At 47.6% G+C, this 13,294-nt stretch overlaps 1 protein-coding gene across 1 annotated transcript; it reads right to left on the reverse strand.

Moving 5' to 3' along the window:
* Positions 1–4,944: 4,944 nt before the first annotated feature.
* IL31 (interleukin 31) lies at positions 4,945–7,001 on the reverse strand. The gene is made up of 3 exons (XM_032876104.1): positions 6,986–7,001; positions 6,683–6,831; positions 4,945–5,323 (listed from the first exon to the last, which is right to left on the reverse strand). The coding sequence occupies exons 1-3, from the start codon at positions 6,999–7,001 to the stop codon at positions 5,009–5,011; spliced, it is 480 nt and encodes a 159-aa protein (XP_032731995.1). The 3' UTR covers positions 4,945–5,008.
* Positions 7,002–13,294: the final 6,293 nt, after the last annotated feature.

A 13,294-nucleotide genomic window follows, 5' to 3' on the forward strand; every position in this document is an offset into this window, starting at 1 on the left:
GCCAGTGACCATGGCAGCGATGCTGAGGTGGGCTCCTTCCCAAGGGCCACGAGGCTCCTCTGGCAAGTGACCCTGCAGATTTCCCGACAGCCTCGCCCATGTCTCTTAGAGAAGCACTTGATTCTGAGAGGCTGCCGCCAGCCCCTCTTCCTCCCTCTCTCCGGCCCCCACTGGCTTGGCTGCTGTGGAGCCTTTGTGTGGGGAGTCCCAGCACCACGTCTGCTCCTCGGGGGACCCGCACTGACCCAGATTTCCCAGCCCGTTTCTGATAAGATCACTGATGCTATTGGACCCCGCGCGCATGCGTGTGCGCGTGTGTGCACCTGCGTGTGTGCGCACGCGCGTGCGTGTGTGCGCGTGCGCACGCGTGTTTGTCCCACCCCGGTCTGTGGTCAGCTCCTTAGGGAAGTACCGCGGGATAGGACAGCAGGAGAGGCTCCCCGGTGAGGGAGGGAATCCTCTCAGGAGAGCGGTACCCACTTCTGAAAGGCTGAGGACGCCTTCCTCCTCGCCGCCTCGCAGGCAAGCCTTATCATGTGTAAAACCTCTGCTGATTTGACCTGCTGTTTATTTGCCTTTCTTGGTTACTAGTGAGGTTCAGCCTAGTTTCACATCTAGCAGTGACTTGATTTCCTATTGTACATTTAACCACTGCGCTGTCTTCTCTCTCCTCCTCCTCTCGCTCGCTATCTGATCGCCCCTTCTATTTCCTTTTTATTTTTCCTCTCACCTCTTAATTCTCCAGAACAAGAAGATGACATTGCGTAAAACTGCTTTTCTTAGAGCTTTATATTGCCTGTTCTTCCTTTATAAATTGCTCACGTTTAAGCCTTTGCGCAGCCACAGAGAGTTCCCCCGAAACAAGGAAGTCATGTTAATCATATCATGTTAGTTTTTGTTTCTCTGTGACTCTTGACCATTTGCTTTCCTTTCCTCTGTGAGTCAATGGCACTGGATTTTTTTTTTTTTTTTTAAGATTTTATTTATTAGAGAGAGAGCGAGCACAAGCGCGGGGGGCGGGTAGTGGCAGAGGGAGAAGCAGACTCCCCGCTGAGCAGGGAGCCTGACGTGGGACTGGATCCCAGGACTCAGCGATCATGACCTGAGCCAAAGGCAGACTTTCATCAACTGAGCCACCCAGGTGCCCCGGGATATTTTTTAAGACATTATTTTGGAGTGTTTTGATCATAAAACATATTGAGGAAATGATTTGGTGGAGGAGATATTAAACTTGTGACAAAATGCCAAGATCTGCTTGTCTTTTTGCCTCTTTCTAGGTTTTGGCAGATTATCACTGAAAGAAATTCTTGCTAGCTGAAATCCAGGTAACTTAGGTGCCAAAGCTTTATTTACCTCATCAGGGAAGGAATAAGTCAGCCCAGCACAACTGGCTCAAAGGACAATTCAAGAAGGTCGTATCTCTCTCTCATCTGTCCCTCCATCCTCAGTGAGGGAAATCAGCGCTGGAGCAAAAAGATAAGGTAGATGTTCAACTGGCCTCACGGTCAGTAAAACCATCACCCCTGGGCTTACTTCTCTACTAGCTAGGAATGATTTACACCTTACCAATTTTCTACAGATTTCTATATATCCTACAGATTTTCTACAATTCCTACAAACTCATAGACTCTGAGACCTCATTCCTAAAGAAATCATGCCAAAGTCCCATCCCCTGAGAGCACTGCTGTCCAATGGAACATTCTGTGACGCTGGAGGTGTTCTAGGTCTGTGTGGCCCAAAATAGGAGCCACTAACCACATGGGGCTCTTGTGCACTTAAAATGTGGCTAGTGGGACCAAGGAACTGGATTTGTTTTTAAAGATTTTATTTATTTATTTGACAGAGATCACAAGCAGGCAGAGAGGCAGGCAGAGAGAGAGGGGGAAGCAGGCTCCCCGCTGAGCAGAGAGCCCTGAGATCATGAGCCAAGCCAAAGGCAGAGGCTTAACCCCCTGAGCCACCCAGGCGCCCCTGGATTTTTAAAAATCTTTTATTTTAGAATAGATTTAGTTATGCAGAAAAGTTATAGATAATACAGAGCTCTCATATACCCTTCTCCCAGCTTCTCCTAAGTGGGAATATCTTACACAACCGTGGTACATTTATCAAAACTATGAAATTAACACAAGTACAGGCTTAATTTGGATTTTCACCCATTTTTTTCCACTAATGTCCTTTATTAGGATCCCGTCCAAGATTACACTCGACCCCTGTGTCTCCCTGGTCCCCAGGTGGAGACCCTTGTGTCCTCCCTTGGTTTTCCTGACTGTGACACTTTTGAAGAGTTGTGGTCAGGAATTTGGTAGAATATCCCTTGATTTGGATTTGCCTGGTGCTTTCTCACAAAGGGGCCAGTCGTGGATTTGGGGGAAGAGCCCCACAGAGGTGAGAAGCCACCCTCCCCATCGGGGCTGCTGTCACCTCTATGCGCCGCTGTCTGCTCTCCTGTGCTCCGTGTTTTGGAAGCAAGTCACAGATCCAGTCTGCTGTCACGGGGAAGGGAGTTCCCGTCCATCTCTTGGAGAGGGAATATCAAGGAATTTGTAGACATAAGTTAAAACTGTCAAATGAGGGCGCCTGGGTGGCTCAGTGGGTTAAAGCCTCTGCCTTCAGCTCAGGTCATGATCTCAGGGTCCTGGGATGAAGCCCCACATCGCATCAGGCTCTCTGCTCAGCAGGGAGCCTGCTTCCTCCTCTCTCTCTCTGCCTGCCTCTCTGCCTACTTGTGATCTCTGTCAAATAAATAAATAAAATCTTTAAAAAAAAAAAAAACCTGCCAAATGACTAGTAAATATTTGTGGGAAGATCCTTTGATGTTATGCAAATTTCCTGTTTCTTTTCAGTTCACTCATTTATTTTATTTTATTTTTTAAAGATTTTATTTATTTATTGGAGGGGAAGAGAGAGAGAGTGAGCACAATTACAGAGGGAGAGGGAGAAGCAGACCCTCCGCTGAGCAGGGAGCCTGCCGCCAGGCTCAATCGCAAGACACTGGGAGTCAAAGAGAGTCAAAGACAGCCGCTTAACCGACTGAGCCACCCAGGTATCCCTCACTCATTAAATTTAGCCTTCATGGGGCGCCTGGGTGGCTCAGTGGATTAAGCCGCTGCCTTCGGCTCAGGTCATGATCTCAGGGTCCTGGGATTGAGTCCTGCATCAGGCTCTCTGCTCGGCGGGGAGCCTACTTTCCCCTCTCTCATTCTGCCTGCCTCTCTGCCTACTTGTGATCTCTCTCTGTCAAATAAATAAATAAAATCTTAAAAAAAAAATTAGCCTTCATCTGTGGAAACTGCCTGCAGCAATTAGGACTGAGGTGTTGTCTCCTTCCTTCCTTCCTTCCTTCCTTCCTTCTAGATTTTACTTTTAAGTAATCTTTACACCCAGCATGGGGCTCAAACTTACAACCCCAACATGTCCTTTTTCCTCCCTTTATTTATATCACTACAGAATAGTGGATATTAGTTTTACTCTTTAGAAGGACACATGGTCATCTTTTTGCCTTGTTTCCCAGTTTTGGGATAATTTTTCTAATAACAGTAAATGTGTTCTGATATAGGACAGTCAAAAAGAATGATAAATGACCACCACGGTGGATGTTTTTGGAAAGATTGACCAAAACACTGTTATCGAAGGCTACAATGTATGGACGCTTAGGAGCCCTGTGTGGGACTGAAGGAGAGAAAACCCCATAAGACTGAGAATGAGAATTCCAGGGCTGAGTTGCATGTCTCAGAGTCCTAACCTCATCCCCTCTGATACAAGAACTTGGGAAAATCATACTGTCTCTTTGGACCTCAGTCTCCCCCCAAATAAGATGAAGATGAAGGTATTGGTCAACTCAGGATCAGGGTTTCTCAGGCTTGAGCATGCTTAGCAATCACCTGGAGGTTTGGTTAAAACCCAGATCACTGGCTGCACCTCCAAAGTGTCTGATCCAGCAGGTGTGAGGGTGGGACTCGTGGCTGTGCCCTTGTAACACGTTGCCAGATGATGCTGATGCCACTGGTCCGGAGACCACGCTTTGAGAACCATTAATCCAGAGGCTCTCAAAGACCCATTCACAACTTTGGACTCAACATTTTTTCAAATGGTAAAATCTTTGGGCTTGGTTCTGAAAAAGTTATGGATGCAATTGTGGAACAGCACTTTGCAGGGGCAGAGGCACTGGAAATCCAGCATGGAAACATGCAGAGGACCCTTGAGGGATTGTTGGGTACTAGTCATGCCATGACGTGCTTCTAAGACCCAGTCTAGAGAGGGACAAATGTCGGGCAGAGTGGTGAAGGGCAAGCTTGAGTCCGGGTCCCAGCCCTGAACACCTGTGTGGCCTTGGGCAAGTGGCTAAAGGACTCCTTGCCTCAGTTGTCCTCACCTATAAAAATAGGACAGTAATGGTACTTACGTGACCTAGCATAAAGAAAATGGTCGTCGCTGCTGGAATTACTATTTTTTACTACTGAGCCTTTTCGGTGGGGAGAAGTACCAGTGAGAACAGTGGTCTCTACTTCCACAGCGTGTCCCATGCTCCCTCAGCCCTAACACCACCCAGCTTGGATTCCCAGCTGCTCATGTTAACCCCCTCACAAAATCCAAAACAGGTTATGAGAAAAATTCAATATTATTTATTAAATAATTCCCGAGGGTTCCTTCAAGGAACATTAACAACTCTGAATACAATAAAACCAATAAATTAACATAGGTGCCCCCTCCTGCCTTCACAGAAGCATAATGAGGATAAGATTTAAGTCTGCAGAAGAAAGGCATTCTGTAAATACAAGAGCGATAACAGTGACCTAACCTGAAATCTTTTCAAGTTAATTCACACATTTATACCTCAGTCCTCCCAAGACTAGCTCATCTGGGGATTCGCTGAGATTATTTATTAGAATAATTTACTTGACAACTCAAAGCAGAGCTGTCGCACTTGGCTTCAGTCGTATTGTCTCAAGGCTTCATACATGTCCGCTGTTCCAAAAGGAAGAGGTTCAACCCAATGGCCTTGCATGACCTACTGGGGTCCGGGGTTCAGTGATTTAAACACACGTTTCAGGCACGCCGAGAACTGTTGTAAAATCGTCAAGATGAAGCTTTTACTTTCAAAGGTATCTGCAGGCACAGGAACTTCTGTTTCTGGCTCGTGTTGAAATTTGAGTTTGTCGAGCTGTTCTGTGATTTTATCGATCATGTTCTTGTCTGATAATGGTTTGATCGCCCTGAAATAAGGCAGGATGGCTGAGCTGTTGATCCATAGTGGCTGGGAATCAGAGGTGAGACACGGCAGCAGGAAATGGTTGGATTCCGGCACCCCTGTCTCTCTCTTCAGCTGTGGAATGAGGCGGAGAACTGGGTGAGCATTAGGTTTGCAGTAATAGCTAGAAGCCCCAATGCTAACGGCTGAATGCTCCCTCTGTGATGGGCTGGGATGGGGGAGTGCGTCCCCCTGCCATCTCTCCTAATAGGTTCCACGAACCTGTGAGGCTGTGATCATCACTATTTCCCTTCCCAGAAGCTCCATTCATTAGCAGAGCTGGCCCAGTCAAGTGGCAGGCCTGGAATTCTAACCCATGTCAGCAGCAATCCCAAAGACGATGCCCATAACCGCCGCTCCATCCTGCCTCCCCTGCCCCTCTGCCCAAGGCCTTCACAGACCCCTAGAATCTTCTCTGAGCTGCTCAGGGGCTCAGAGAGCTGGGGAAGAGGAGAGCATCTGGGTTTCCTTCCTGCTTCTTGCTCTTAGTGACTCTGTGTTAGAGCCCTTGTATCCCCAGCTCACTGAGGGGGGGATATGCATGTCTGGAAAGGCCTCCAAGATGCCAGGGAGGGTTTTTCCAAACATACCATGGACTCCAGACCAGGCTCTCTCCTGTCTCTCTTCCTAAGGACTAAGAGCTTTTGGATTCACCTGAAATGCTGAGAACACCTCCCCAACCTGAACTGCCTAGTCACCTTGGCGGGTAGCTGGGCGTCTGTAACAACCAAGGCTAAGGTTTACAGGTCAGGGTGGAAGGGAAGAGCCAGGCCAATTTGATGAGTCGTTTCCAGGTTTTGGTTTTTATTTGTTTGTTTAATCAAAGCTGCCCGCGAGGTTCTATCTTGATCACGGCTAGGAGAAAACGAGAGCTTTCACATTGATTCAGCCTCAGACTTTCCCGCCAGTGGGGTTGGGCTCAGAAGAGCCTCCGGCAAAAGCAGGCTGGGTCTTAATTAAACAACAAAGTAGTACACAAGCAGATGCTAATTTGTTAACTGCCCTTCTCTGCGGTAAGAGAGATTCTCTGCGACCCAGGTGAGGAGCTTAACGTCCTGAATTCACTGAGTTCATATTTATAGCTTCCGTTGATGTTCGAGCCTCCCTAGCGGGTTCCTAAATGATCAAGCAAGATGGCCCATCTTTAAAGACAGGCTTCAGGCAGGAAAATCCAAGTCATCCTGCCGTGAACCAAACATGCTGGGGATGAACAGAACCTACAGTAGATGAGAAGTGTTTGAATTTCAGGCTGTCTGGGCTAATCTCTGCCTCCCACCCTCATAGAAAGTCCATCATAGCCTGGCTCGTTGTTCCCGTCCCTTTCTGGTGTATCCACAGCCCTAGCTTTGGGTCTGAAAAGAGGAGGCTTCTTCTGGGGGCAACAGAAGGCATTTTAAAGAAATGGCCCAGAGAAGAATTCTGTAGGACACTCACGTAGTCTTCCAAAAGTCCCTTCGACAAGTGCTGTAATTCCAAGATGATTTTCCGAACATCGCGTGGTTGTAGCCCTTGGGCGGGCGCTGCATGGGAGGTCATCGAAGTTTCCATGCAGCAGAGCAGGAACAGGGCAAACCTGGCGGGTGCTGGAGAAAGAGAACGATGCCGTGAGACGCAGGATCTGACACCGCCTGCCCGCCCCAGCTGCCACCACCGCTGGCTGAGCCCCTCCAGAGTCTTCCCCTCTTTCTGAGGAGACAAAGCCGTGCCCACAGATGGGGCAGCAGGACCCGGCAATACCTGCATGGGAGAGCATGGCGAGAGAGCGCGCGCAGCCTGCCTCTGCAGCAGCCTCCAGTCAGAAGTGCTCGCCATGGTCCCCTGGAGATATATAAAGGGCCGCTCGCAGCGCGGAAAAGCACAATCAACGTCCCGCCCATGGCAAAATCATTGCTCAGTTTTTCTCCAGAAAACACTCAAAATTCTGCGGCCCAAGGTTGGGCGAAATCAGGGCTGGAAGGAAGCGCTGAGGTTACCCTCAAGGTGGGCAGATGCCTGACTCAGTACACACACACACAGGAAGGCACACGCATCTTTGCCATTTCTTCTGGGAAAAAGCTTATTGATTTGACTAGAAGAAATTCTGAAGCCCAGATTTGATAGACGTAACTGCCCAGGAACAGGTGATTTACAGGAGTTGAGGGCGAGTGCCCCATAGGGAATTTCTGGGGAGGTCACAGTGAGGGTGTGTAGGTGTCAGGCTGGCGTGAGGTTTTCAAAAATGTATTACTTTTGTAAATTTCTGAAGCATGCCCCTGCCAGTGCGTGGGGATGGCCCCATGACCACTATGAATGAGGTGAGTCAAGGCCTTGCCTCCACTGTTTTGGCCTTGAACATCGTTGGATTCTCAGCTGTGCCTTGGAAGCAGCAAGGTCTAGAACCAGAATCCGTGCTCCAGGGTGACTTGCTGAAGGCACTTATTCCTATTTTGAATGTCAGCGTTGACCAGGAACTCCTCTAGGGTCTTGGGGAAGGTGGCAAAGAAGTTAGACAAGGTCCATGCCCTGGTAAAGCTGGCGTTCTAGCAGACAGCGGGCAGACAGTAAGCTACAGGAATAACAAGAAGGTGTAAGGTAGTGATAAGAACTATGAAAATAAAGCAAGGTGATGGGATCGAGACCGGTGGGTGAGATACTTTAAGTCAGGTGATAAGGAATAGTGTCTCTGGAGAGGTGTGTGCTGTGGGAAGCTCTGGGGAAAGCGTGCTCCTAGAGTGGGGGACTCTAGTGCAAAAGTGAGATTGGTGTGGCCAAGAATGGCCACTGGGGCAAAGTGAGGGCTGGGGAGGGCGGTAGGGAGGTGGGCAGAGGCCAGGTCACAGAGGACCTTCTGAGGCTGTGTTAAAGAACTTGGGTTTTACCCCAAGTGTGACAAGGCACCGCCGAATGGCTCTAGGGAGGGGAATGTAGAATCTGGTGTGCTTTCAGAAGTGAGAATTAGAGCGGCTGCTAAGTGGAGAATGGATTGTGTGAACCCAGGATGGAAGCAGAGGAGCCATTGGGAGGCTGTGTGGCTGTCCAAGTAGAGATGATGGTGGCTTGGACCAGGGTAGAGTGGATGGGGGTGGAGTCCACAGAACTGGCTGATGGACTTACGTGGAGGTAAATCCAAGGGAGGAATCAGGGATGACTCCTGGGGTTTTGATGAAGCCGCTGGGTGGTTGATACACAGAGAGGGAAAAGAAGTCTAGAGAAGGGAAGCTGAGAGTCCTGTCTGGAATGAGTTAAGGTCAGGATGCCCTCTGGGCATCTACTCAACGTCAAGTTAGCCGCTGACTAGGAATCAAGAGCCCAGGGACAAGGTCAGGCCGGGACCATCCACAGAATTCAAGATTCACAATGGAAGAGAGAGCTGGGAACCCCCCTCCCACCCTTAAACCCAAACCCCCTTCCAGCCCCTGCTGTCTCTTTCATCTTCTTCTCTAAGCTTCTTGACAGAAGGGTCTACACACACTTTACTTCACTTCCCAAACCACCACAATATGGCTCTACCCTAACAACTTATTCAAAATCCTCTAGCCAAGTCCACCGTAGGCAGAATTTTGCCCACGTGACTTTCACCCTCTGATGTTAACTCCCCTAATTTTCTGACATTATAGGGATTTTGCAGATGTAGTTAAGGTTATTAATCAGCTGACCTGAAGATGGGTTGTTTGCCAGGTGGATCCAGTGTAGTTACACAAACCCTTAGATACAAAGAGGAAAGCAGAGAGACTTGAAGCAGGAGAAAGACTCAGTTGGCATTGCTGGCCTACAGAGGGAGGCGCCAGGTGGAAAGCATGAGAAGAAGATGAATTTGGTAAAGAACCATGAGTTGGAGGAGGACAATGGGCCCCAGCTGAGACCCACAGCCCCAGCTACGGCTCTGACTTTAGGCTGGTAACACCCTGCGCGGAGAATCCAGTTACTCCACACTGGACTTCTAACACACGGGGGGCGCCTGGGTGACTCAGTGGGTTAAAGCCTCTGCCTTCGGCTCAGGTCATGATCCCAGGGTCCTGGGATGGAGACCTGCTTCGGGCTCTCTGCTCTGCAGGGAGCCTGCTTCCTCCCCTCTTTCTCTGCCTGCCTCTCTGCCTACTTGTGATCTCTCTCTCTCTGTCAAATAAATAAAATCTTAAAAAAAAAAATTTCTCTCTAACACACAGAAGCTATGGGACGGTAGCTTTGTAGGTTTAAACTGCTGAGTCTATGGTATTTGTTACGGCAGCAACTGAGAACCGATATAATCTCCAGTGGCCTCATGTTGCCAGCATTACTGGGTTCTCCTCAGCCTTCCTTTTACTTGACCCCTCCATGACTCTCAGTAATGCCAGCCATTTCCTCCTTAAAAACCTCTTTTTCCTCTTATTCCATGACAATATTATCCTGACACGTTGTGGCCCTCTGACGGTGCCTCCTCGGGCCAAATCATCTTCCTGCCTGGTCCTTTAGTAGGTGTGTCTCCAAGGGCCCCACCCTTGATCCATGGTCCTCACACTTTAATGTCTCTCTCAAACTCCAGATCTAAATGTCAGGTCAGCCATTGGCTAGGAATCAAGGGCACAGGGACAAGGTCAACAGCTCTGAACACCTCCACCGGAATGCCCCACCCTTGACATGTCCAAAACCCAAGCATCTGAACCAGGGTAATAATGATGCTGGAGATGAATGGATGTGAAGGGACTGGGGAAATCTGTAGGAGGCAAAATTCACAGGAGATGGTAGTTGACCATATATGGGGCTGGTGGAGAGGGAAGAGATGAGGACTGCTTCTGGGTTTGTGGTTTGGGCAACTAGACTGACCGGAGGTGCTACAGAGAGGACCACAGGGCTCAGGTGAATGAGGAATTCAGTTTTGACATAGTGAGTTAGAAACGTCAGGGAACTCTCAGGGGAAGATGTACAGTGAGCCACTAGGCATTTGGATCTGCAGCTTGAAGGAACTGTAGACATGGCTGTCCTATCTGCGTACTGTGCCATCTTCGGGTGCCATCTGCACATTGTGGTTAAGAAAACTGTAAGCCTACCAGAGATAAGCAGTGAGAGACATGTGAGGTAAGTGTGGAGGCCAGTGGTACACCTCTGGCCACAGAATAGGGAGAGGAAGATGACAGTCTAAAATGCTGAGAAGGCACTCTTGAGAGGGAGAGAAATGTACTAGAAAAACCTGTCATGGAGCAAGATGAAAAGTGGTTTTCAAGAAGGCGAATGCGATCAGCACCATCACGAGCCATGGAGAGGTCAAGTAAGATAAAGGCTGAAGAGAGGCACTAGGTTTGGCAACATGAGGTCACTGGGAACTTTGCTGGAGGAGTTTGAGTAAGTAGTTGGGAGTAGGAGCTATATTGCGGCCGTTTGGGAAGGGAAAAAGTGCACTCAGACTGCTCTGTCAAGAATCCTTGAATAAGAGGAGGAAAGAGGGGCATCTGGGTGGCCCAGTGGGTTGAGCCTCTGCCTTCGGCTCAGGTCATGATCCCAGGGTCCTCGGATTGAGCTCCACATGGGGGAAAAAAAAAAAAATCTCTGCTCAGCAGGGGGCCTGCTTCCGCCTCTATCTCTGCCTGCCTCTCTGCCTATTTGTGATCTCTGTCTGTCAAATAAATAAAAAAATTTAAAAAAAGGAAGAAGAGGAAAGAGCAGTGGTTGGAGGGGCCCTTGTGGTGGAGGGGGGTTCCCAGCTATTCTTTCTGTTGGGCATTAGGATCTGCAGACCACTCAGGGCAGACCTCTTCCCTGGGCTCCTGACTCCTATCCAACTGTTGACTTGACATGGAGATGCCAGTGGGCATCTTGAACTTAACTCAGTCCAGACAGGATTCTTGATTTCCCCTCCCCAGACTTATTTTCCCTCACCGCACAGCAGCCACCCGTTGTTTCATCAAAATCCTAGGAGTCATCCCAGATTCATTTCTTTGATTTGTTTATATTACTCATGGATATTTATCTTATTCTTTAAGGACATGTGACTCTTTTTTTTTTTGTCTTATAGTCCAGTTTTGGAGAATTTTTGTAGTAATAGTAAAGGTGTTCTGACAGAAGACAGAAAGGATGATAGATGTCCACCCTAGTGGGTGTTTTCAGAAGGATCACATCAATAAATTGGACTTCCTCAAAGTTAAAAATGTTTGGTCTTCTAAAAGACACTGTTTAGAGGATGAAAAGACAAGAGTAGACTGAAAGAAATATATTTGATGAAATATAGAAAGACGCTCAAGCTCAGTTTTATTAGAGTTAGGCAATTGTTTCTTTAAAATGACACCAAAAGCACAAGCAATATAAGAAAAAATAGATAGATTACACTTCATTGAGATTAAAAACTTTTGTGGGTAAAAGGACACTATCAAGTAATTGAACAGACAGGGCGCCTGGGTGGCTCAGTGGGTTAAAGCCTCTGCCTTCGGCTCAGGTCATGATCTCAGGGTCTTGGGTTTGAGCCCCACAGAGGGCTCTCTGCTCAGCAGGGAGCCTGCTTCCTCCTCTCTCTGCCTGCCTCTCTGCCTGCTTGTGATCTCTGTCTGTTGAATAAATAAATAAAATCTTAAAAAAAAAAAAAGAAATTGAAAAGGCAACCACAGAACAGGAGAAAATATTTGGAAATTATATGTACAATTGGGGCCTAATATCCAGGATATATATATTAAAAAGACCTTTACAACTCAACAATTGAAAGACAAAAAAAATGTTTATATGACCAAAAGATTTGAATAGACATTTCTCCAAAGATATACAAATGGCCAAAAAGCACATGAAAAGATGCTCCATATTATTACGAGTCAGGCATTAGGGAAAAGCAAATAGAAACCACAATAAGATACATCACACCAACTAAGATGGCTATCATTTAAAAAATGAACAGTAAAATAATAGGTGTTGGTGAAGATACAAAAAGTTGGAATCTTCATATAGAACTGATGGGAATGCAAGATGGCACAGCTTCTGTGTCAAAGGGTTTGGGAGTTCCTCAAAGTGTTAAATACAGAGTGACCACGTGACCCAGCAATATAATTCCTAGGTATCTATTAAAGAGGAATGAAAACATCTGTTGACATAATGATATACACAGGAAGATTGAATGCAGCATTATTCATAAGAGCCAAAAAGTAAAAACAGTCCCAATGTCCTTCAGCCAGCAGGTGAATGGGTAAACAAAACGTGGTCTGCCCATACTGTACTATACTATGGTCTCAGCCAGAGGAGGAATGAAGTACTGATACACGGTATAACATGGATGAAAACGTGATGCCAGACGCAAAAGGACAACTATTGTATGATTCCATTATTATGAAACACTTAGACGAAGCAGATCCATAGAGACAGGAAGCCTAGGGGATGGGCCGATGGGGGAATGGGGATTGACTGCCTCGTGGGAATGGGGTTTCCTTTGGGGTGAGGAAAAAGTTAAAAATCAGATAACAGTGCTAGTTGCACTATGAATATAGTTGCATTGTGAATATGCTAAAAATCACAAAATTGCCCGTTTTAAACGGGTGAATTTGGGGGTTTGTAAATTGTATCTCAATAAAGATATTGCATTTCCAAATTATAGGAACCATAATCATCTTATCCCATTTATTTGTCAAAGCTGTGCCCGGGAGCCCTTACTGTGTGGCCAGCAGTAGGCTAGATGCTAGATGCTCTGAAAATGGAGAGATGAATGAGACTCCTCAGTCTAAAAGGGGATCTTGGTACTAGAATGGTTATATATGCAGGCAGTGATTAAAACCCGTGACTCGGGGGTTAAAGGGATCCACATTGCAATCCACTGGTTAGAATCTTGAGATTGTTTGACCTTCGGCTCATTTCTCTTTTCTAGATCTGTCAAATGAGAACGACAGCACTTTTCTCATATGGGAAGCGCTCGGCACCTGCTAGGAGCTACAGCCGTTACAGGTTACAGTCCCCTGGTTGCGGTGCGAAGTGGACTCTTTTCCCATTGTACAGCTGCGAGCACGGACGAGTCAGAAGAGAAAACCCAGGTCGTCCCCGCCTGAGTCAGGGTCTCGGAAAAGCCCGCAGACACGGGCAGTCGCCAGTCGTGGGTTTCGGGAGCGTCTGTGGGCCGCGCGG

Source organism: Lontra canadensis, unplaced genomic scaffold (assembly GCF_010015895.1).
Source record: "Lontra canadensis isolate GAN:19392208 unplaced genomic scaffold, GSC_riverotter_1.0 scaffold58, whole genome shotgun sequence".
Lineage (NCBI taxonomy): Eukaryota > Metazoa > Chordata > Mammalia > Carnivora > Mustelidae > Lontra > Lontra canadensis.

What these genes read in the sequence shown, in the direction of transcription:
- IL31 (XM_032876104.1), bottom strand. An exon ending in AGGGACTTTTGGAAGACTAC is followed by an intron (nt 5,324 to 6,682) that starts GTGAGTGTCCTA and finishes CTCATTCCACAG; the next exon opens with CTGAAGAGAGAGACAGGGGT.